General features: G+C 36.4%; 2 protein-coding genes across 3 annotated transcripts in view; one reads left to right on the top strand and one right to left on the bottom strand.

Moving 5' to 3' along the window:
* Positions 1–5,352: 5,352 nt before the first annotated feature.
* LOC149075227 (5-taurinomethyluridine-[tRNA] synthase subunit MTO1, mitochondrial) overlaps positions 5,353–26,654 on the top strand; it is an 81,450-nt gene continuing 60,148 nt past the window's right edge. The window contains exons 1-3 of one of the 2 annotated variants that reach the window (XM_089242516.1): positions 5,353–5,564; positions 14,361–14,553; positions 16,743–16,838. In XM_089242516.1, the coding sequence (XP_089098642.1) occupies positions 14,376–14,553; positions 16,743–16,838 (274 nt within the window). In that variant the 5' untranslated portion in view covers positions 5,353–5,564; positions 14,361–14,375. Of the gene's footprint in view, positions 5,565–12,414; positions 12,599–14,360; positions 14,554–16,742; positions 16,839–26,654 lie in introns of those variants that run through there. The other variant, XM_089242515.1, reaches the window with a different exon arrangement.
* LOC149075228 (uncharacterized) lies at positions 9,811–11,699 on the bottom strand. Its single transcript, XM_089242517.1, has one exon. The coding sequence runs from the start codon at positions 11,589–11,591 to the stop codon at positions 10,107–10,109; it is 1,485 nt and encodes a 494-aa protein (XP_089098643.1). The 5' UTR covers positions 11,592–11,699; the 3' UTR covers positions 9,811–10,106.

Here is a 26,654-nt window from a genome sequence, read left to right on the forward strand (position 1 = left end):
AATATTGTTGCGATATCTCTTGTCTTTCTTGGTGTTGCAATTTGGGTGGCCAGCAGTGTATTTGCGACACCTATTGGTAAAATCAAAGAGCTTCTTCTCTCCGATTGATCAGCGATTTTTTTTAAAAATTTAAATGGTGATTTCTTGTATTTGACTGTTGAATATTTTGTTTTTCTTTATGTTTATTCATTTATTTTTTTATTCATTTTATTTTTAATCGTCTCGTGCTTTTATTTATTTTCATTTTTAATTGATCCGGTGATTTTATACAGGCCTTTTTTTTACTTATTTGGTATTGACTAGTGTTTGTTTTTATTTTATGTATTTTATATCTGTGTATCGCATTCTATTCTGTTTGATTTTATTATATTTACAATGTTTCGGGCATACCTTGCTGTAATTGGATTGTTTTCTGTAGCGTGGTATTAAATAAATAAATAAATAAAAAACCGACGCGAAAAAGTCATTGACAGCATTACACATGCCTACATTGCTCTCTAACCTAGAGCATCCTATCGAGAGGGGGCCAACTCTGTCCCCTTACATCCATCATTGACGTATCGAAAAAATGATTTTGGGTCAGAGCCAATGTTATCTGCCAACCTAGATTCAACTTCCTTTTTACTATCCCTTATCGCTTTCTTCAACACTCTTCTTTTATCAGTAAACAATGATAGGTCACCTCGCCCACTTTTATACTATCTGAATGCTCTTTTCATTTCAAGATAAAGGTTACGCACGCTATCCGTGAACCATAGAAGGTGCGATGTACAAACACGCTTTTTACGAACAAAGGGTATGACTCGTGCAAAACAGAGGACAGCTTCGTACTAAATTCTTCCCATTGACTTACCACCCGACTAATTCCAACCGGTCTTTGAAAACTTCCGCTAACCTTCCTCTCAAAACATCAAAGTTAGTTCTTCGAAAACAAGGAACCAGTCTTTTTTTATCAACCTTACCCGAGGAAAAGTTACAGTGAAATCTGACGATACGATGATCACTGGGAGAAAACTCTTCCCCACCGAAACATGTTCAACTAGATCCTCAGAATTAGTAAGAATTAATTCCAAAATAGCAGTACCCCTAGTGGCTTCTGATACATGCTGATATAAAACATTTTCGAGCACCAACTTAAGAAAGTCTCCTTCATACTGATTTCCAGATGAAAGGTTCTCCCAATCAATATCTGGGTAATTGAAATCCCCTAGTATGAGAACCCTCTTATGATTACACATGTAGGAAATTTCATCATGCAATTTGGCGATGTAGTTTGGATCCCTATTCGGTGGATTGTAACAAACCCCAACAATAAGTTTATGACGTCTTTTGTTCTCAAGCTCACCCCATATAGTATCAATATCACTCCTCTGCACGTTACACTCTCTAGCCTTCAAACAGGATTTCACGTATATCAACACTCCACCCCCTTTCCTATCAGATCTATTTCTCACAAAAAAGTATCGTATCCTGAGATGTGTAAGAAAGATTCATCCCCATCGTTTGCCCAAGATTCTGTAATGGCTATGAGATCCAAGCCCTCCACAACTATCATAGTTTCTAAAAAATCTTTCTTAATGCCGAAGCTCCTGGCATTTATTAACACACATTTTAATTTGCCCGGTGAGTGTCAATCGAGAAGCCATCCAAGTCAGAGGTGGGTAATTCCCCGTCAGTACTGTTGTGATTATCATTAACTAACCCGCATTCCCGACTACGTGTTTCTGGGAGTAAAAAACCTGACCTAAGACTATCGTAAACCTCCCAGACCCCCCCCCCCCTCTTATTTAGATGGATCACATCTGAACGACGCCACCTATCGGGAAATTTGGGAAGCTCCAAGAACGTGACCCCAAGTGAGGAGCAAATGTCCTTCAGGCCTATATTGAATTGGTGGATCCTACTGCTATACCCCCTACTACCCCTTGGCAGCACTGGAATCACTGCCAAATCTGAACCCCCCTCCCTAGTGGATAATAGTAAATCCCTGTACTCTGACAGAGACTCACTAATATTCGCTCCTACCTAATTCGTTCCCACCCACAAGGGCAACTTTCGGCGATGAAAAACGTCTCGAACGTTGCCAATCTTCCCCCCCCCCCCCAGGAAGACAACAGCGCTCGAAACCCCGAAAATCCCTACACACTCGGTTCCCAAGTTCCCTAACCACAGAATCGGCGATGATTAAACCCCTATCACTATCCTCCTCTACCTCATCCACGACCACCCATTCACCCTCTAAACTGTCGTTGAACGTGGAGATTGCTTCTTCATCAACAGGTGGCTCGACGACCAGAGGCTCCGTTATAACCGGGCCCTCTAGCACCCTAACTTTTTCCCCATGAAGCTTCGATCTCGAGTTCCACCCTTTACAATTGAAACTATCAGCTACTATACCCCTAGATCAGGGAAACCTCCCGCCGCAAGCTCTATACAACACTGGTCGAGGTCGAGGCATACTAACACTATTGCTAAAGCTAGATAATAATAATAATTAAAAATAGGAATATGAGAAACGTTAACAGGAAATTAAAAGAATGTAATATACATTACTATGCGAAACATACGTAAGAGATTGTACGAAAAAATTACGTAAAATAGAATGCTCAACACTAAATCGCGAAGAAGAAAATATATATGTATATAAAGAATACAACACACTCTAAAAAAAGTATTAAGCTACCAAGTACAATTTAAACTTATTAGAATTAGCTAACTATCTCAAATCACTAACGCTACAACAGTAGGCCCAAGTAGAAGGGAAAACAAAGTTATTGAGAGTACCCGGGGAAAAAAGTATAGACTGTTTGCTAACACTAACGTCCAAAAAACCACGAATTTATATCAAAGAAGCGAGAAAACACAAACCTGGCGAAAATACAATGAAAATGAAATGCGAACGAGAAAAAAAATTTAATTCGATCGAAAATACACAACGAAAATTAAAAAAAATGTGAGCAATATAATAAAAAAAACCACTTATCTCGCAATCCAACGTGTGCTAGAAAAAAAAAGAAAAACACCGCAGAATATGACCCAAAAATAAACAACACGATAAGTGTGTAAATGTATGACCATATAGAAAATGATGGAATTTCTTCACAGCGGACACGATAGTCAACGCTTCTTTATCAATTTGGGCATAATTTCTTTCAGCTGACGTCAAGGTTCTGGAAAAGAATGCGATAGGTGCCTCTCTACCATCGGAAAGGCTATGGCGTAATGCAGCACAATGGGCAGAGATTTGTCGAACAGAACTAATACACTGCCAGAAGAAATTAACCTCTTCAAAGCTTCGAAGGCTTTCGTATGCTCTTTAGCCCATCGCCGTGGAATAATAATGCTCTGAAACAGACCCAGGGCTACATTCATTCCGAACTCCAATCTATTCACCTTCAAGGTGCCTTTATGAGTAATGATGGTTTGGGCTTCATTGACTCCCGTTATAAAAATGCCTAGGGGATCAAACCACGAACATCCCAAAATATTGGTGCAATTCGAACTAGCCACTGACAATTCCAAATCACGTGAATAATTTTTAAATTTCACATTAACAATGGATTTTCCCCTTTAGAAAATTGTTTCCTCTGAAAATCAGACAATCGAACAGTTTAGGACTTTCAGTCCTAGGACTAAAGTTTAGGACTTTTCGATCCAAAAACTCGCTTGAAGGAGTCATATGAAATGATCGAATAATACTATCCAGAATCGACATCTATACTCACCTCGCGACCTTCGAGCTGAACGATCACACTCTGCTTTAAAGAATTACATTCATGAACAGAGTTCAAACCGTAATCGTCATTGCTCGGAGAACCCATGGGCAGAAACCTCTGCGACGTGCGACCAGTGTATTTTTCCCGCCTTTTTTTCCATGGGGCACCAAAGCCGCTTGAAAGGTGCACTCTTAATCAAAGCTGGTTAAAGAATTACTCTTTACCAGCTTTGCTCTTAATGCAGCTTTGTGCGGCACACTCACTGAATGTGACCCTTCAGTCCGCCGAAACCGTGTCACGTATTTTTACCTGAGGCCGGGAAATTTTCACTAAAATTTTTTGCTTAGATGCGTTTTTTTTTGGAATCCTCCGTAATTTCATTAGCTTCCACGAAATACGTTAACTGCAAGTCCCATGTTGACGGATTCGAGACATCAAATTCTGAAATTGTACCGAGGGTGGCCATCGCATTACCGAAGTAATCTGAATTTAAAAATAAAAAATTCACTTTTATGCACCACTTGCTCCATTTTTCCCTTCTTTCTCACATAAACATGGAAGCTGTAATTTTATTGCCATTCATGGGCAGTGATGGAAAGTAGTAATTGATTAAATATTATTCATTCGCAACACAAATGCTCTCTCTTGAGTTTGTGACAGCTATCAAGTATGGACTTAATAAATACAGGTCCTCTGAATGCAATTCTCAGAAATTTTAGTCTTTCAATATTCCTTCAAGATTATTAATGAACACACTTGTCTGCCCGAAGTAGAGTTGTGAACTGAGTAGCATGAAGCGACCGCCTTCAGTGGACGTCATCATCCAACCCATGGGCGGAGATACGGAGGGGGGGGGGGAAGAGCCCTAGCATCAAAGGTGGAGTCTGATCTAATGTATATGTATATATGAATTAGCATCATCGTGCCCCCCCTCTGACTTCTATCTCCGCTTATGATCCGACCCCTGTCAGATGTAGCATGCCTTGCTTGCCACGTGTTGTTGCTTCCAATGGAGGACCAGCATTAAAATCCTACACAACAATACCCTCTGTAATAATATTAATCTCTGGTCCCAATGCATTTTTCTCTTAGTACTTATTTTTTCTATAATGATAAATCCTTCATAGTGATATATTTCCCAGTCCTTGAATATCGTTATGAGATTTTTAATATATTTCCCAATAATTATGACTAATAGTCATCATACATTTTTTTTCATTCCAATGGTGTTTTTTTTCATGAAACAATACATTTTAATGTATAGTAGTCATTTTCCCGCAAATGTTTCAGCAATAACAAGCTACTTTTTTTGCAAGTATTCGCAATGACCAACTTTCACAATCTTCAAACTTCCGTTATTTTTTAAATATGGTCAACCTAATCTGGTCAGATGATTCTGTTATCTACAACTGGGCTACGTAAAACAAATAATTAAAACAGGGCTCGACAAATTAAAAAAAATTCAGGGACCAGACAAATTTCTTGATTCATAGTTTTTCTTCCACGAAAAACAATCTTAAATGATGGTTTTTTTTTTAAATTTTCCAAGACTTAATCACCCATTTTCATTTTGGAAGACACAACATTATAAAATCAAAACTTTGTTGAGTGATTCTCAACTCTTAACTTATCAATCAGATAGGAAATTTTAAGTGAAAGTACAGATTTTATAGTCGCTTTGACAACCTGGGATTTGTTATGCCCTGGTCAAAGCGGTTGAAATATTTAGGAGCTAGTGAGAAGAAACACAATAGTAAAAAAACTGTTAAACAAAATTAAAGGACCAAAAAAGGGTGAAATTTCCATGAAGCATTCATCCCAAAATGAATTATTTCTTGCTACAGAAAGGTAAAACTACTTGGAGCTTGCTTGATAACAATATTGCTTCAGCTCAATGCTAAAACAAATATTTTCAGACTCTTCTGCGCATTTATGTGTTTTTTGTCCCAACAGCTTTTAAGTGCAGAAGCAATAGGATTTTATTTTGAATCCTTTGAAAGGAAACGTTCCCCCTTTCCCCCAATACATAAGGAAGTCAATAAACTATGTGAACATCATTTTTTCATGAGATAAGCTCTTCACCTCTGATATATTTAAGGCTATGTATAAAATATATTATATAATGTCTCTTCTTCTATGGATGCTGATTAGCTTTTCTGGATATGATTCATGCTTTGGACACGTATCAACTTCATGGGATATATTTCTTCATCTTCTATAAAGAGAAATTTCATATATCATTAAGATAGAATCTCAGTATGGTATAATTTTTTTCAATATTTTATAGTTGGTCCTCAGCATTCGCAGATTTCATATTTGGATTTTATATTTGCTGACTTTTTACCAGTTTTCTAGAAAACACTGTCGCTGTGATAATTCTTGTATTGGAACAAAATTTATGTGATAAATAACCATTTAAAAAATCCTTTCAAAAGGGGTTTTTTGTTTTGGTGTTTCTGAAAATGTTTCTACAAGACTATTGTTTAAATATTTCTGAAAGAGCAAAACTTGCGAGGAAAATTTGAAATATTGACAAAGGTTATCTTCATTGCTGCGGTTTCCCATTATTATGGTTCAATGAATCATATATCAAGAAACACGAATTTAAAATTTGATCAGCCATTGCTGTAGCTACACCTGCTCTTTTACTGCCCTGGATGCACATGGCTCTTACGTAGAAAGTTCTATTTTTCCTGTGTGAGAGATAAAAAAAGTATGCAAGTTGTGTATTACATAAACTGCCATGATGAAATCTGCAAATCCGTGAGCATTGAGGGAAAAGAGTAAGCCCCATTTCCCAGTATTTTTTTTATAAACAATAAAAAACTTGGACTACAAAAACACTTTTTCTGAATTGTTAATGTGGAGGAGGGTTTCACAGATATAGACATAGAAGAAATCAGAGAATCAATTAACAGCAACTCAGAAATCGATAGAGGCTACAGAGCAGAATATGCCAAAATCTGATTTACGTCAAAGAACAATCAGCGCCACAGCAGAACAATCTGGAAGAATTTTAAAAAAGGTGTAGAAAACATTGTTGTGGGATTTTTACCATAGAACACTGGAACTTGGTTGACTGGAAGTCAACCAAGGGCTAATTGCAGAACAATGCAAAACATTCAGCTTTGGGGGACAGAGGAGGGATTAATCGAGGTGACTGCTTCTGAAATATAATGATACCCCCAAGAAGATGATCAATATTGAGAATTAGAAGCCTAATTAGAGCCTAATTTTTCAAAACTTTGTAATTCAATACAATCTCAAACATCGCATTAATTTTTTTTCCAATCTGTGTTAATTTGTTTGCTTACTTCAAAAATAGAATTTAATTTAATTCAATTAAACATATACCTATTTTAGAAAAGTTTTCAGAATCTGCAATGGGTGAAACAGATTGGGGGAGATGCCAGGAGGATTCGGGGTTGGGAGTACTCAGAAAGGAATTGAGCCAGCTGGGGGTACACAAGCTGAAAAAGGTTGGGAACCCCTGAAATAGACCCACCTATGATCATGCCCCCCCCAAGGGGGAGGCTGACAGGGCCCGGGATGATTCTCATAATTGCTTTGTTTTTTCACTCCACTAATTCACTATAAAGGGGCCCCATGAAAAGTCTGCTGTGGGGGTCCACCAAAGATCCCATCCTAGGGGCCCTGCTCCAGGATGTGGGCCCATGCCTATGGTACATCATTTGCATGTATAAAAAATTGGTAGCAGTAGCTACCACACAAAAAGCAAATACTATATGAATGGATGTTTAAAGACAAAACTTCGTGCTTTGGGTTATTCATAGATTTTCCGTATTCGCCACAAGGTTTGAGTTAGATAAAAAAATTCCTTTAGCAAAAAAAACTTTAGCAAAAGCTAAAATGCTAATGATTGATGGATCGATGTCTACTCATTTTGCATTTCCTGCACGCATTCATACAAATACAAAGCCACAACAGACAAAATGCCCAACGAGGTGGCTGATAAAACCACCTGCAAAATCAACTACTACTTCTTTCGCATTCAAAAATTTTCTTTTGCATTTTGCAAAAAATTCAACCCTAGCTTGAACCCTGATTTGCCATCTTCCCTGTGAATATTGAGGGAAGCCTGCAAATAGAATTTATGAATGACATGGTTTTCTTATCTGAGGATGGTGTCACTCTCCGCTATCCATACGAAGGTTTTAACAGCTGGCTGATGCGAAGATATATTTAGGAAAGAAAGAAAATTCAACTGCCCTGGAGGAGAATCGAACCCATGTCCTTTCACTTTCAGAGTGACATCATCCTCGGATAAGTTGCCATCTGGTGGCAGTGTCAGCAATTGTGAGCTTTAGTCTGAGTTAGGTCTGACCATCCATGTACGGTCCTGTTCAGTGCACACGAGTAACAAAGAAAGATTAGGATATTCATTGCGTTTGTAGTCTAGTGCAGTGGTTCTCAACCGGGGGCCATGGAGGAAAATATCGCAAAAGGGGAAGCCATGGCTGCTGATAAGGGGGCCATGAAGAAATTTATTAAAAGAGTGACCAAAAAAATTTAATTTCGAACAAAATGCATAGAATATTTTTTTCGCAATTTTTCCCCCATTTAAGTAACATTAACATAAAGATTTGATTGGTTGGCAGGGTATGGTATGCAATGCCGAGCATAAATAAGGATCTGAGTAGTTGAAAGATGAAATTTAGCACTTGAAATATCAAAATTTTTAAGAGTTTCACGAAAACAATGATTTTTTTGCGTGTGTGTAACCAATTTCTCATAAATAGAGCTCTGATTTTTATGACCTAAAGATGAAACGTCGTTGCTCTGCTGATAAGTTATTAGCAACTACGTTTCTTCTTTAGGTCATAAAAATCAGAGCCCTTGTCATGAGTTTATCAATAATTATAAGGTTTCGAGATGAATGTATATATGCATACAGTGTCACTTTATTGACAGTGATTGACAGTAACATTTATTTGAAGACAACCAACCAAAAAACAACATTAAATGCGGATAAAACGGTTTTGTTGGTATCAGAAGAGACGGGGCAACAACTTTGTAATTGGGTTTTTGAGCACACTGTGTCTGTATAAAAAGTTAACATTTTTATTTTACTAACTGTACAACCCCTCGCAACATGAACGACATATCCGAGTACTACACGTTATTTGGATAATTTTTCTAATTGAAATTATTCCTGTAGTGTGAACGCGGTTTTCCAGTAAAATACCATACGTCTAGTTACCTATGCACCCTGTACATTATATGTAATAGTGTCTGTTGTGTGAAATATTGTGTAAGCCAAACTCACACACGCTGCTTTGTTCGCCTGAGAGACAGAGGCCACATTATGAACCAAAAAGCCACTTGGAGATAGCTTGTAATTCAACGAGACAGATTTTCATGATGAATGTTAATCTCACCTTATCGAAATTATAATCAATGAACCGATAATTTTCTTTTTTGAAATCTGATTATTTATAATTGCTGATTAGTTTGAAATTTTGATTCACCCAAATTCAAATTTACCCAAGAAAAACTACTTTGTAAATAATTCAAACTTCATCCTGTACAATAATTTGATGACATTATGCCATCTTCAAGCGCAATGTTCACACATTTGATTGAAAAAAATTTATTAAACATTTTTTTTACTGTGTTGTATTATGTTTATTTTGCTTTTTCATTATTTTCATAAATTAAAAATAAATTAAATTCAAACTTATACTTCAAACAATATTTGAACAATTGTTTTTTAACGGAAAAACGGGGGGGGGGGATTAATCATGGTCGCAAAAGGGCCACAGGAATGAGAAATGGTTGAAAGGGGGCCATGGCCAAAAAAAGGTTGAGAACCGCTGGTCTAGTGGACTAGAGCATTCATTAAGAAAGTGAAAGGACATGGGTTTGATTCTCCGCAACGGCAGTTGAAATTTCTTTCCTAAATATATCTTTGCATCAGCCAACAGTTAAAAACCTTCGTATGGTTTTCTTATGTTTGAAAAATTACCCACAGTCGCGGTATAGTTTATTGTAATGGAGTCTGACACGCCAGCATCTCAGGATAAAGTTTGCACTGGTTCTTGTGATAAAATTTGCAAAGAGATGATTTCATTTCATTAAAAATGTCATTTGAACATGACATATAAACATTTATGCATTGAATTTAATCTTTACAAACTACATTGTGGTAGTATGTGGGGTAGATTCCCACAGTATCGTCATCAGTAGTACATCTTACTTGGCACATTACGTCACAATGACAATTTATATTTTTTGTGATGCAGTCCTCAAAATTGGAAAATCATCGTTCTTACTAATAGCATTGTTCTGGCTACCTACACACTGAATTAGATTTTATATATTTGGTTTTTTCCCAGTAAACCTTTGTTTTCGAGGGGGTTCAAATTATCTCTATTCTCTATGGATCAATTTTCTTGTTTGCTGGTGCTCCATTGGACAGTTGAATGACTTTGCCTTTGCTTGAATCATTAATTTTGCTTCAGTTAGGTTTTTTTCTATCACGTCTAATTCTTCAAAACTTTTGGCAGAGTCAATTAAATTCAGGCACATTTCACTCAATGCAATTTTCTTATTTTCAAAAGATAATTCTACATTTTCCAATGAACTAATAGAATGATCACTCATTAAATCTTCACCAATGTCCATTTCTTCTTCATCTGGCATAACGTTCAAATCAGAAACTTCCCCTGTGTTTCCAGTCCTGAGATAGTGATTTGGTTGATGAAAATCATGTCCTACATGGGTTGAACAATAAGACACTTTACATTTTGCATTACACACATTCACTTTGATAGAAGAAGGACAGTAGCTCTGAATTTCATATGATCCTCGCCCTTGCAGTTTGAGATGACAACGTCTTTTATCTCTTAGGAGGCGATTCCCAGAGCGATGACACCTATAAGAATAGCAACTATTCAGACCGTGTTTGGTAGAAGAAAATTTCATGTATTTTGAATTAGATGTCTTCTCAATATTTGTTTTCCACACCTGAAATTGCCAATCATCTTGAAACTCTAGTTCTATTGTCTCCAACATTACACCATGTTCTGAATGGAAATGCTGCTCCAGATCTCTAATATTCATCCGAGCTTCACACACTGGGCATTTGTGGAACTTGATTGGTGTTCCTACAGAGAACCCATGCTGTATTCGCTGGTGTTGTTTTAAATTCTTGATGCTGTTATACTTGCATGTGCATAGGTCACATGTAAATCTGTGACCATTTCCACGTCTCGTATCCATCTCTTCATGTCCTACATGTGTTGAACAGTAAGAGACTTTATATTTCTCATTACACACATTGACTTTGATGGAAGCTGGACAGTAGCCCTGTATTTTATACGACCCTTGCCCTTGCAGTTTGAGACGACGAAGTCCTTTACCCTTTGGGAGGTATTTCCCATTGCGGTGACACCTATAGTAACAGTAGTTGTAAAGGTCTCGTTTGGCAGAAGAATATTTTGGGTATCTTGAATTTGACGTCTTCTCAATATTTGTTTTCCACACTTGGAATTGTTGCTCATCTTGAAACTCTAGCTCTACCGTCTCCAACATCAGGCCATGTTCCGTTTGGAAATGCTTCTCCATGTCCCTCATGCCCATCTCGGCCTCACACGAGGGGCATCTGTGTGACTTGACTCCCATGGGGAGCCGCCCATGCTTCTTTCTCTGGTGATAATTCAAATTTTTGATGTTGTTGTACTTACATGTGCACATGTCACAAGTAAATTTGTAACTTTTCGCAAGCCTCAGGGATGAATGCTTTATTCTGACATGTTTGCACAAATTACATCTACCAGAGTACTTTTTCCCACAGAATCCACACGAAAAAGATGGTGCTTTCGGGGGGGAGGAGGAGGACCCTTCTTGATCCATTTAATGATTATATTACGCGGGAATTTATATTGTCAGCACACAAATTGAAAAAAAATATCTGGAAAGAAATTAACAATAAGTACTTTACAAAAAAATATTACCAAATGCAATCGAAAGATTAGAAAATGATCAACGCTTTTGGAGGAGGGCTCGCAAATTGACGTTGCTGTGGGTGTCACGCAAAAAAGTTACCCTCCTCAAAGCTGTATTAAAAGAGCTTCAATATTTCACAGGGCTGTAGCTAAAGAGCTTCTTAATACAGCTTTGCTTTCATGCAGGAATGACAAATTCTAGGGGAGTAAAATTTCCCACAAAAATTTATCTTTGGAATAAATTTTTCCCACATATTTTGAAAAAAATGTGATGCCATCTAACGGGAAAAAATGTGCCGTAAAGTATTTCAACACTAGAAAAGTATTGTGCAGTGTTTATTTTGTTATTTTTTCGGAAAATTATTTTTGTTTGATGAGTTCTCAAAACATTCTATATTAATGCTAAAAAATTTCCCACGTGGACATAGTTAGTCTAATTTTTCCCACGAGTTAAAATACCTTCAATGCATGCACTGAAACTTCAAATAATCCGCTTAATGCGCATGCGCCCAAAAAATGCAATCATTTGAATTTTGTGAGGACTACAGTTTTTTTAAACATATATTTTTTTTATGGATGCTTTTTTGTAGTAGATGAATCTGTGTCAAGTCCGCAACTGAATAAACAGACGACACTTCAAATACTGCATTCAAAATGATCTGGATAAAAAAAAATCTAACCAAGGACTAACCGTTTCAAAAGCACTAAAATTATAAGGGTTGAACAGTTTTGTTTGTAAACAAACCAATGTGTAAGCAGGATAGTAGTGAGTGAGCCATCATCAGCCGCTGGCGTTCATTTTGTTGTTTCGAAACCACAATCTCCAAGAAATTGACCGCGAACATTACTTCAAGAAATTAAATTCGAGAAATATCGCATGAAAGTTGAATTTTATCCTGTGCGGCGGATATGCTGGTGAATAGCACTTTTTTGTATAAATTTTCATTTTTAAATTGGATATTGATTCAGAAGCAATTTGTATCCAAGTTTTTTATGAGCTCTGTGACGATTCTAATTTACATATCTTCTTTGAGAGTTTAATCTTAACACTTTCGGATCTGCGCTATTTCGACTATGTTTGTCCCTGTGGACTGAGGGCTTTTGACACTTTTCATGATTTTTTTAAAAACACTTAGAATATATATATCTTAAAAGTTTGTTTAGCTAGAAATTCCAAACTCTTCTTTCATAATATAGTAATTATTTAAAGGCACTTATAATTATTATTTAATGAGAAATAATTAAAGAAAAGGATGTTTTATAGTTTTAAAAAAGCTCTGCATAAGAAAACATCATTTTTCTAAATAAAATTGCAAACAATTCTGGATAAAAACTTACCTAAATGTTGTACAAATATCTAAAAATGGTTTTTATTAAAAAATTTTTATCATCTTGTAAAATTTGCTTTAGTATGGTGCACTTCAAAACACACATTTACGCACAGAGCAACACCACAAGGTTCGCAATAAGTTTGAGTTTCCTTCCTCAATCTTTTTCCAGTTGATTTTTCTTTGATTTTCTTCGTTGCTCCTTTTCATCTAAAATAAATGATTCTGTAAAATATACGTCCTAAAACATTTGAAAAAAATAATTAATATACACAAATTTTTTTTTTTTTGTTCAAAAGCAAAAAATCAAATATATTTACCAGTACTATCGTCGTCATCTGAGAACTGTGATTTTGAATCCCTTGTACAAGCAAGCTGGTATTCTGGATCATCTGAATCTGATAACTCTGACAAATAATGATGTGCTAATATATCTCTAAATTTGGCCAAATCACATCGGCACCTGATAACTCTAAAAATCGTTTATGAGACATCACGAAACACAACAAACATGGCTACCTTACTTAGGAAGACAAATGTGTTTCAACTATACTTCTGTATCGTTTTATAAAGCTACATTCGTTGGCTGCTGCCATCTATATATTTTTTGGAACTAGAGGATTTATAGATTATGTTTAAAAACACTAGGAACATATATATTCATCCATTTTATAGCTACGAGAGTTAAAAGTTAAGACAGAGTCTGACTCGGGCTTAGTTCCTTTGAACACAAATGGCATCCCGAGTCAGGCTAGGGCTTAGACCCAAAATTGTTAAAACTATTCATTTATATTAAGAGATTGTATTTTTTCATCCCAAAATATCTGTCAGTATATTTCGGCCCGAAAACATATCATCTCTTAATACAAAAACGGCAACTAGAAGACATATCGGCCCCTCTTATGCTAGAAGCATGAATGTGCAAATTTCCAAAACGTGAGAAATGACCTTTGAATGTTTACTCTACCTATGTTACTCTATAAGTGTCACTTCTCCTAAAATGCTTTGTAACATGCGTTTCAATAAGGGTTAAACATTTATGTTTACCCTGACAAAACAGCAAAATGAAGGATTCAGCCAGCTGATAAACTCAAAAGGTAAAAACTTGCACATTCATGTTTCTGCCATGAAGAGGACAATAGGTCTATATACTTTAAAATTGAAATAGTTTTAAATTTTTCCCACACATCCAAAGCTTGTATTGCCATCTATTGGTGAAAATATATAATCAAGTGTTTAATATTAAGAAAAGTATCGTACTAAATTTCTTAAGAAAAAGTTGTAAAAATTATAAATACATATTATCAAATTACTCATATTTATATTTGGTGCGTGTGTATATTTTTCAGACCAAAAGGATCGAAATGTACTCGAGTTTGAAACATATTCGAATTCTGCTGAAGCGATGGCTTCACATTTCAAATTTGAAGCAGTTTGATACTGTTGTCATTGGTGGAGGACATGCTGGAACTGAAGCAGCAGCAGCTTCAGCTCGGATGGGATGTCGGACATTGTTGATTACTCATAAACTGGAAACTGTAGGTGAGTGTGGATAATTTCTCACTAGTAACTTTGACGTTATCATTGAGAAATATTATGGCATTAAACATTTTTTCATAAAAACAACTTTATAGTCACCGAATACCCTATTTCATGCATGTTTAAGGGTATCAAACAATAATCCTGCTTCTGACAAGCTTTAAAAATGAACTGCCTATATTTTTTGGACTATTTGTCACATGGGCATGAGTGCACATTGTCTGGAAAGACACATAAAAAATTTTGTTCAACATAAGTACAGCGTCTGTGTGTTGAAAAAGCCTCGTTGCTGAGAGTAGGCAGATCTTCAAAATGGTAATTACATCAGGGATAGACAAATCACAGGTGCCAAGTTGCCATGGTGACCAAAAAAATTGGCATTGACGACTAAATTTTTTTAGTTACTAAATTGCAGGCTGAGAGCAGCGCAAAATGTTTGGAATTCATAGCAGCATATTTGCCAACATGGAAGAGGGTTACTATGCCCTGAAAGAGTCAAAAAAACATCATTTTGGACCGTTTCCTTTGGGTAAAATTTTTTTTTTACACCTAAAAAATTATACTGGTGCCTATACCAGGTGTACAAGTATGAAATGCGGATTTTTTTTTAAAAAAAACACGTTAAATTCGGAAGAATGATAAAAAGTGCTTTATTCAAAGTATGCTCTATTGCTTGTTATACATTTCCCCCATCTTTCCTGAAATTTGTGAATACCACGCCAGTAAAAATCGTCCCCTTTTGCTGCGAACCATTCATCGAGCTATTTTTTCACATCTTCGTACGAACCAAAGCGTTGCTCAAAAAGTGTGTGATCCATCAATGCAAACAAGTGGTAACTGGAAGGAGCCAAGTCTGGTGAGTAAGCCGCATAGGGTAGAACTTCCAACATGCCGCGAACCGCTTTTGCTGTATGTGATGGAGCATTGCACATTGACCATTGAACATTGTCAACGAGCATTTCACGTTGTCATGGGGCATTGCGATTAAAAAAAGCTTGTTGACTAATGCCCAATTGCTCTGTGAGTTGTTTTTGTGTCTGTGTAGTATCATCTTTGTCCAACAATGCTTCCAATTCCACATCTTTTTTTTTTTGGCGGTTTTCCATGTTCCTTGTCTGCAACATCGAAGTCACCACTTTTGAAACACCGAAACCATCATTCACACGTATCTTGCGATGGAGCATGTTCACCATAAGCTTCTCGAAGTAATCGGTATGCTTCAGCAGCAGTTTTCTTCAAATGAAAACAAAAAAATTAATGCTGTCTGCGAATGCTCTTTGTTCAGTATAACTTTCGACATATTGAACACAACAATACAACACTGTGCACACACTTTTCCAATTTATCACTCGTGTGCATCTGACACTTGTTGATGACACAACAAAATAGCGCAGTGTCAAATCTTTATTGCACAAACTGCATTGGTGCACCGTCTGTTTTCTGAAATTCACATTTCATACTTGTACACCTGGTATATAGATTTTTTTTAAATTTGTCCAGCCCCGATTCACATATCATGGAAAATCATAACACAAGCATTTACTGTAAGGTACAGGCTTTGAAATCACTAATTACAATATTTATTGATTACATAAATAGGGTTACTAGACATCCTTAAGAAAGACACATCCTTCCTTTTGATGTCATTTCAAGTATCTTCCTGTGTGTTGGAAAATTTCCACCTTTGTTCTCCTGTTTAGGAATTATTCTTCATTTTTTTTCCTGAGGAAATTTTTTTTTACTCTGAAACATATAGCTGTTCATTGATATGAGAGTTTTTGTGTGTGTTTTGTGTTTTTTCCATACCTTCAAAATACAAGACGACACACTGACAGATATGAGAAAACATTTCTTTTCCCACCATTTCCCTGACAACAACCTGTTACTATCCTTGCATATCTTAATCTCATTCATTTTCATTCATGCCACGGTGCCATCTACTGAACAAAAAAACAAATCTGTAACTAAAAATCCCACACATGAATTGGAATCATCATGCTCCCCCACCCCCAGACTATTTTAGGTCTCTGCCTATGCAAATCAGTGTCACCATTTTTATTCCAAGAATTATTATAACTGTTTTTATCATTTTAAATTTACACATAGGAAATGATTCTGAATTTTTAATTTGGTCAAAAAGAAAAAAACATTATTTATACTCTTTTGTAAAATTTTGCATCTTCTTCATGCAGGAGAAATGTCATGCAATCCTTCATTTGGTGGAATCGGTAAAGGTCATCTAATGCGAGAGATTGATGCTCTTGGAGGCGTCTGCTCACAGATTTGTGGTAAGGAGGTCTTTTCATCATTCTCTATAAGTAGTTCCTGATGATGATTTTCCATGTCAATGAACTTATAACCATTGTTATCACTTATAATTTAGGTCCTAATAGGACACACATAATCTGTGAGAGGAAGAGTAAACTATTTTTTTCTTACATAGTTTTCAATCCAGTTTTTTCTCAGAATTATAGCAGTTTAATAAGTTTCCAGGGTTTCAATCATCAAAGTATATCATCTAATAAAAAATTGAAACAAGTTAAAGTGTTTCAGTTCCCACAAGGCTGATTTCTATGTTTTACTATGAGGAATCGGTTTTACCTGATGGTATCCAACCGAGAGTTTAATTTTGCTTATAATGAATTTTAATAAGTCGTGTAAGGTCAGTATAGATACAGGCATACTTCAGAGATCGGTTCTGGGCCCAATATGTTTTTTAATTTACATTAAAAAATTCATAATATCAATATTTCCGGTCAACTTGTCCCATTTGTAGATGATACTGTTCTAGTTTCATCCCCTGAAACAACTGAAGAACTGATAAAAAATTTGGAAAAAGATATCTATACAATAAATAAAAGAAAATTCAAAATCTTTGACTTGGGCTAAATACTAACAAAAGTACATTGCAAATTTTGTCGGCTCGGTTAAACACCCACGACAAATAAACTTTGATGACATGTAGCGGTGATCAGTGTCCCTTTGACAGAACCTCCAAGTTCCTTCCCCTAGTTCCTTTCAAGTTCTAGTGGAATAAATCCCATACCTATGTCCGAATCATTTAACTCTGAGGATTCATGCCAATTGCTATTGACCCTACAAACCATCAAGAGGAGTCGAACCATCACATGAAAGATACATAATTTACACAATATAATTACACTCATCACTCATTCCAATATGAACATACTATGTGCAAGTACAACATAATGCAATTATTTTCCTTCAAGAAATATATAGGATACATAACAATAATATATGCTTATACTATTCCACATTTCCTAACCATGATGGTTAGAGACGCTCCTCATTGACAAAAAAACCAAACAGGAAAATAAATAAAATTGAGATATATATAATAGCATCCTGTAACACATTAATTGTTACGTTTTCAGTTTTATTACACTTTTTTTTTTTTTAATGAAGCATCACTCTACTCTAAATGTGTTCTCAGACGTGACAGACAGTCTGCATCAGCATTTGCTGAGCCCAGTATAAAATTCATTACAATGTCGTATCTTTGTAATGCTAACAACCACCATTGCAATTTGGCGTTGCATGGAGCACACTCTGTTGTATATCTTAACAGGTTATGATCACTATAGACCTGGATGGTGGAACCAAATATCCATGTCTCAAATTTCTGCTAAAAGGCTGCTCAAGTTTGAACAACAGATGTTGTCTCTCATTTTAAGTATTTAAATCTCTATTAAATATGTGTCTTTGTTCAGTTGAATATTCTGGTTATAACTACTTACACTCACACACACATCATTAGTAAGAAGTCGACCACCACGCTGCTGTGGTGGTCGAGTGGTTATAGTGACGGACTCGTGATGCGAGGATCCGGGTTCGAACCCCACAGTGGTGGTCGGCTGAAGTTGGTTTTCTGTGGTTCCCAACTTCAAGGCGCAAATGCGAGCCGATCTCCCCGTTAAAAAGTCTTGCCACAGAGAGCAACAGTCCTACAACGATAAATAATTCAATCATAACACTTCACTCATAGTTTGAAAAATTGGTGGTAGATGGCAGCACTACACATAACAAGCATTACAGAGAAACAAAAAACTTCACGTCAGGTTTCACTACACGTACACGCACATTCCCGCACGTACCGATTCGTTGAGGGTTCCGCGGGGGGGGGGTGTGCATGTGTGGTGTAGCAGTAGTAGGTAGGGCCTCCAAAAAATGGCTCGGGGATCCATGATGTTCTTAAGTCAGCCACCTCCTTGGGGAATTTGCCTGTTGTGGCGTTGTATTTGTATTAAGGATATATCAACAGATCCAAAGGGGTCATTAAAGTATTAGGTCAGCATCGATGTGGGGGGGGGGGTTCCGATTTGCTGATTTTTGATGACAGGGGAGGGGGTGTTTGGATGATTCTTACGTAATCAACCACTCTTTATGAAGATATGAAGTATTCTTAATGGCATCTTATTCGTAGCACCAAAAACGAAAAAAAACCTTTTGATTGTTATTGGGCACCTGAACTAACATTCTACCTATTGATAAGTCCCCTACAGCAGGGTTTTCCAACCGGTGTTCCGCAGAACCCTTGGGTTCCATGAGAGCTTTTTTGGGGTTCCGTAGAATCAAAAGGGATGAAACCCCAAAATCCCGGAACCCTGGTAGCTTGAAAATTTTTTTTGTCACTGTTTGACCTGAAGCAATTTTTTATTTTTATTTCAGTTGAGAACGGGTGCTCTAAAATAATTCAGAGAAAATATTGGATAATCGACCAGTAGAAGACAAACAATATTCTTGTTGGCTCCTTTCTTTCTTCCTATTCTCGCACACAAGTCCTTCAGACAACAACAGTTAAGATAACTTCCTGGGAATCGGTATTCCCAAAACTCTCAAGACCTACATGAGGATTTTTATGAGGGTCTTCCTTCAAAGATTCGGAAGTATTAAATTGTTCCTTTGCATTCTGTGCCCCCACCAGATTCTCCCATGCTACAGATTCGTTACCACTGTAGCGATACTATTGTATAGCAACCAATAATCCAGCAGATGGCGTTAGTCATCCATGATTGTTGCTGTGAATGCAGCGAGTGTATACTTATATATGTATATGTGTACTTCGAACAGAGAGAGTCAAGACTTCTGAATGTCCGGATGTGTTTGTACTCGACTGCGATGTAAATAGTTAAGTTTAACCAATAGTAATTTTAATAGTAATAAATTTATATAATAAAGTATATTAAGTCAACATGTACAATATAGTGAATTCTTACACTATACCACAAATGGAACCTTGTTTACACAACGTGCAAGAGGCCACGTCAAAACGTCGTATAAGGGTGAAAATCGTACAATTGAAACTCCTTTGAAAATGACCCCCCCCCCCCAATCCCATAGACCTCACAAAAAATATCACAAAAATTCAATGGTTTCAATTGCATTTTGTTTGTTATATAATAATAATTCTTGAGAAAAATTATCCACAATATTTAATTTTTCAAAACAATATTATAAATTACTTAAATAACTAATTTGCATTTCATCACCATTGCTTAAATCCTGAGTATTCTTATATTGTTCTTCTGAAGATTTGAATAAAAAAACCGTAACTTTTCACTTTTTTTGAAAAAGTTTTGTTTTCCCATAACTGAGCAAAGCAGATAATAGTTGGACATCAAATCCAACTCTTAAAATTTGTCTAAAAGAGAAGAACCGAAATACTGGATATCAGTGTTTTTCAAAGTCTCTCTGGGGCATCGCCAACCTTTGTCAAGGGCGTCACTGTAAGCTGTCGACATTGCTGATTGCCTGTTCAGTGCTTTAAAGGGATGTTTTTTTTAACTATTCTGAGTAGGGCTGTAACCAGAGAGGAACGTGGGAGTTCTGGTGACCCGGGCGCCAGACCACAGGGGGTGAAAATTTCACTCTTTAACTTCTCCCCAACATTAAAAGGGGGCCTTCTTAATGTGCATTTGCCCCAGCTGACCAAGCACCTGGTTGCGGCCTCTGATACCGTACCTCTTTCAACAATCAGTCAATTAGTCTATCATCAAAGTTTAGGGCTTTTGAGGTGACAATACGCAATGGAAAACAATTATACTAATACATTTTTGTAATCCACAATAATTACATCGATTCAATGTTTAGAAATGATCATTCTCGGAAGAAGGTCTCGAGAAAGGCATTGACATTGACCTGTGTTTTTTTTTCTTCCAATTATTCTTTTGTTTAATGTTGAAAGAAAAGCGTAAGGGAAATTTCCCACGAGTGACCATCATTGTATGTGGGTGAGTTCACCGAAAATGTCAATATTCCCCACCCCTAGTAATAACACATAATCGCTCTCAATGTCTAATCAGTGTTGATCATGTAGCATCAAATGACAAGCAAACGTTTAGCATTCTCCAGGAAACAAAATGGTCAGTTGTTAAAGACTGACCATCTTTTCACTTTCATGTTTTTGCTCAAGTTGGAATTTTTCAGTCCTCTGAGGCCATGATATCGGTTTGTGCTCTCTTTCATCACAAGGGAAGTGATCCAGTGACTTGGCTGTAGTTTCGTTGTGTTCTTATTTGTTTGAAGCCTCAGCTCATCTTGTTTTACTCTGTTGAAGCTTAAGAATAAATAGTTTTTGTTCATATTCACTATAGCTGGTGCTGGTTTGGAACCGGGGGGGGGGGGGGGTTATATTTACAATTTCTCTTACTTTGACCACTCGTTCCATGTTTCGAATGAGAATGGTGTATGCCAAAATTCACACTCAACCCATGACCAAGTACAGTGAGTAGTAATTTTTTTCTCTTGTTCTGTATTTTGTTATCAATATTATTTATCGTTAACGACAATTTCATCCATGGTAGTGACTACGATTTTTATGAGGACTTTTGTCACCCTCTCCACTTAAATTCTGATGATTTTATAATGGTAATTTTGTTCTTCACTGATATTTGCCTCCCCCCTAAAGTTTGGCGCCTGAGGCAGTTGCCCCCTCCCCAGTTTCAGCCTTGATTTCATCTATTTTTTTTACTAGTTTCATGTTCTTTTGACAGTTTCTTGCATTTCGTGAATTTTAATGTGAATACTTAAACGAGAAATCAGGGATACTGTGTACTAGTTATCAAGATTAAAAAACCATGGGTATTTGTGAAATACTAATTACATAGCAGTGAAATATTGTAGCTTAGGTCGATAAGATACTCGTGAACCACAAGATGCTCAGAGATGTCATGTGTTCAATACCCTCTTTTGTCCTTCACAGTGCTTTTTTCTGATACAAGGAACTATTACGAAAACAGCGCCATGATGATCAAACAGCACATTGCTATTGAAGAAAGTGTGCACACCAAACGTTTGGCATTCAAACCCCTCTCGGTGAGAAACAAAAAAGCCGTTCGGGACCAGCTGTGAACTATATAAGTAATGGTCTAATTAGTTTATTGGAAATGAGAAAAATGAATGTGGAGGAGAAAAAAAGATTAAATGAGCATGTTTTTCATTACCCTGAAGCTATATGTATAACTAGTATGAACATATGAAAAAAAACTGACATTCCCTTGATGCAGGGCTCATGTTAAAACAAGGAATTTAAGATTTAAAAATTTCAAAGTGAGTTTTTTTAGCAAGCTTGACAAAATTAACATTTTTATTAAAACGATGAAATAACAGAATATTATTAAAAATTATTCTGCCCCTAATATGGATAATATGGTCACACTACGTGTAACTCACATATATATATATATATATTTTACACTTTTATCTACTGCAAGTGAGGATTCTTGTTTCGCAGAGCGAATGCGGACTTTTAGGACACCCTGTATATTGAAGAAATATTCAAAATTTGTTAAGGGTTCCGTGGAATAGCCTCGTTACCATCAAGGCTTCCGCGCAGGATTTCACATTGGAAAACCCTGCCCTACAGAGCCACTTTAATGATCTCTAAATGTTTCACGGATCCTTCAAGTGCTCTGGAACTGTGCCACGCATCACTCAAGTGATTCTCAAGTATGCCACGGATCACTTAAGTAATCTGGGAATGTTCCGCGGGTAACTTGAGAGATATGTAGAACTGCACTGGGGGCTGCTTAAGTGCTCTAAAAGTGTGCCAAATGTCACTCAAGGGATCTCTAAGTGTGCCACGGATCGTTTAAGTGTTCTGGAACTGTATTGCGGGTTACTTAAATGATCTTTGAATGTGAAAGTGATCTTTGAGGCCTACTTGAGTGATCTGAAAATGTGCCACGGACCACTTAAATGCTCTGGAATTTTACCACTGGTTATTTAAGCGATTTGTAAATATGTCGCTTAGTTCATTTTTACAAAATTAGGTTTGAGGGGGGGCGAGCCACATCAGATAACCTTCAGGGCCACATTTGGTCCACGGATCAAGGGTTTACCATATATGGCTTAAAGAATGGGTTGCAATGAATTTTTTAAAGAGAAATTTTGAGTTCTTACCCTTCAAATAGCATTGAAATTAACAGAAATCTATTATAACAACATATAAAAATGTATTTTCTTTCAAAATTTTAATTTTTTTTTAAATATTTTTTTGCATTAAAAAATTGGGTTTTTTTCGTGTGGGGGGGGGAGGCGCAAAAGCCCCCTATTCCCCCCTCTCGCGTATGTTTCTGATCCCACCAATATGCGTTAGGAGGTAGGGAACAGTGATGACGAAATTTTGCTGACAGGGGAGGGGGGGGGGTAAAAAATTACTAACAATTTGCTTACGTAATACTTGAACGGCCCCTAAATAATAAAACATTCTGATCAAATTGCCATTAAATTACGAGCAATTACAGCAATGATGTATAAATTGAAGACTATTATCTCACACCAAAGTTTGATTAAAAAACTTTTTATCTATAAACTCGATCAGGGTATTGATGGGATTACTAGCAAATTCGCAGATGATGTGAAGTTAATGGGGGTAATCGGGAATCAAAGCGATAGGGAGTCGCTCCAGACCAGTCTAAACAGGATTGCAGCATGGGCAAATGAATGGAGCATGACGTTTAGCGTTGATAAGTGCATGGTCGCTCATTTTGGTTCGAACAACCCACTGTTGTCTTACGAGTTGAATGGTGTCACTATCCCAGATGCAACTAGGGTCATCGATTTGGGAATTCTCATTGACGAGCGGCTTAGGTTTTCTGAACATTGTTCAGCGGTGGTCCAAAAAGCCTATAGAATGCTTGGTCTCAATTTCAAAAAGGTCTCTTCGTGTTCTCCTAAAGTCATTCTTCTGCTTTTTCGAGGCTTAGTTCGCCCTGGACTGGAGTATGCTGTAAGGTTTTGGCAACCATACCTACAGAGGGACATAGACTTGGTTGAAGGGGTGCAGAGAAGAGCTACACGTGTCCTTATTGGCACACAGGGCTTGCGTTATGAAGAGAGACTTCATTTTTGAATATGTTTACATTGGATGAACGCAGGTGTCGAGGAGATATGATCGAAGTGTTCGAAATTTTCAATGGGATGGATAGGATGGACCATGAACTTTTAGTATAACACCCATCGACTGCTTTTACAAGGGGATGCCAGTATCGATTGGTGAGGGACAATGCAAGATTATGGTGTCGCAGGGAATTTTTCTCTAATAGGGTTGTTACTAAATGGAATAGTTTACCCCCGGAGGTAGTAAATTGTAACACAATTAACATGTTTAAAAAGAAATACAATAAACATGTTGGGGTAAATCGAGAAGCTATCCATACTTAGAACAAGACAACCATAAGTATTCTTTATGAGCATTGTACAATATTTTATCATGTGCATATATTGTTTATAATTTTTGTTAATTGCATTTTTAATTGGGTTGCTGTATTTTTGAAATATATGATATCCATATTTTTATGGGCATCTTTTTCTCAGCCACCTCGTTGGGCATTTTGCCTGTTGTGGCGTTGTATTTGTATTTGTATTTGAAAGAAGTGTTTTTTGCATGGGTGTTCCCACATATTTTATATGGATTTGAGAGAATTTTGGGGGGTACATATAAAAATTCAATCTCTAAATCATCTTTATGATTGTTTTCGACGTGACATTCTACAAACCAACCGTTCTTCACATAATAGTGTTTCATTAATCCAATTTAATATACATCAACTTTATTTGTATGAAGTTTTACTATTCATGTATAAGAATCCAGATTGGTACCCCAGAGACAAAAGACTGGTTCTTTGTTTTCGGAGTACTAACTTCGATGTTTTGAGAGGAAGGTTCGTGGAAGTTTTTAAAGACAGGTTGGAATTAGTCAGGGATGGTAAGTCAATGGGAAGAATTTAGTTTGAAACTGTCCTCTATTTTGCAAGACGTCATACCCTTTGTTCGAAAACTTTGTGTTTGTACATAGTGCCCCTTATGGTTCACGGATAGCGTGCGTAACCTTTATCTTGAAAAGAATTCAGAGAGTATAAAAGTAAACAATGTGACCTATCATAGTTTACTGATAAAAGAAGAGCGTTGAAGAAAGCGATAAGGAATAGTAAAAATGAAGTTGAATCTAGGTTTGCAGATAACATTGGCTCTGACCTGAAATCATTTTTTAGATATGTCAATAACGGATATAAGGGGGACAGTTGGGCCCCCTCTCGATAGGAGGGTCTAGGGTAAAGAGCAATGTAGGCATGTGTAATGCTTTCAATGACTGTTTCGCGTCTGTTCTTAATAGAGATAATGATATTCAATGTGTAGGTGTTGCATGGGCTACTACTACTACTAAACCACACATGTACCTCGTCCATATTCCTATGCGGAACCTCTAACGAATTAGTACATGCGGGAATGTGTGTGTGTACATGTAGTGAAACCTGACGTGAAGTTTGTTTCTATGTAATGCTTGCTATGAATAGTGCTGCCATCTGCCACCAGTTTTTCTAATTATGAGTGAAGTGTAATGATTGGATAATTAATCATTGTAGGCCTGTTGCTCTCTGTGGCGAGACTTTTTAATGGGGAGATCGGCTTGCATTTGCGCCTCGAAGTTGGGAACCATGTTGCATGGGCTAATAAAATCCTCAAGAATATTCAAGTCTCTTCCCGTTCTCCTAAAGTCATTCTTCCGCTTTTCTGGGGCTTAGTTCTGAGCAGGGTTGGTAAAAAAAACATTTTTTTTTTAAAAACTAAAAAACCAAGTTTTTTGGTTTAAACTAGGTTTTTTTGGTTTAAACTGATTTTTTGGTTTAAATAGCATTAACATTAAGAACAATAATATTTCTGAAAAATCATTCAAACTTCTAATAATTAATTAAAATAAAATGTTTATTAATGTAATTTACACTATTCCCATATTAATTAATCTATAAATATTTCTTAAATTTCAACAAAAACCAACTTTTGCAATTTAATTATTTTTTTGCCTAATGAATTACTTTGTGTTTGAAAATTCTTATTGCTATTATTAACCACATAATTTAAAAGTGTTTTCTCCATTTGCTTTCAGTATGCTTAATTAGGAAGCTATTTTACAAAACCTGTAATAAAAATTAGGTGAATGTAATATATTTAACGAAGCATAAATAATGCAGATTAATTAGCAATGATTTACGATGTACAGGGTGATTATATATAACTAAAGTTCTGATTTTAAACACTATATAGAAGAGCCATTGTCAGAATGACTTGAAAATTTACATGAATATTACTGAAGTAATGGAATTTTATATTGCAAAGAAGAAAAAAATACTTAAAAATGAAAAATTAACGACACTGTACTCATCCAACTCAAATTTGCTTGCAGAATGGGAATGATAGCCATTCAGGCAAAATAATAACTTAATTAGCATTGCACAATTTTATAATTCATGGAAACCACAAAAATGAAGTAATTAAATAACTACAACTTACTTAAGAAATGTTAAATATATTGTCTACCGTAAAATGACAATCAGGTGAAAGTGCAAAAATGCTTGTTCAACAACAGATCGGACTATGTCATGGTCATGATGTGGATATGTTTGCAATTCACCAAAGTTTGCAATCCGAAATCTGCTCAACTTCTAACCGCCAAAAGTTGTGAGGGTTGAGGTGAACTGACGGCCGGCCAGGTGCATGCCATCCTGTTATTGTCAAAATTGTTCTTCCACAGCTGCTTTGCTGGTATAGCGATGTGCATCTTGATAAAAGTTGTGCTATCCACA

The sequence above is a fragment of the Pholcus phalangioides genome, unplaced genomic scaffold, assembly GCF_987345545.1.
Source record: "Pholcus phalangioides strain wild (caught in Gottingen) unplaced genomic scaffold, Ppha-v1.0 ptg000015l_1, whole genome shotgun sequence".
NCBI classification, from domain to species: domain Eukaryota; kingdom Metazoa; phylum Arthropoda; class Arachnida; order Araneae; family Pholcidae; genus Pholcus; species Pholcus phalangioides.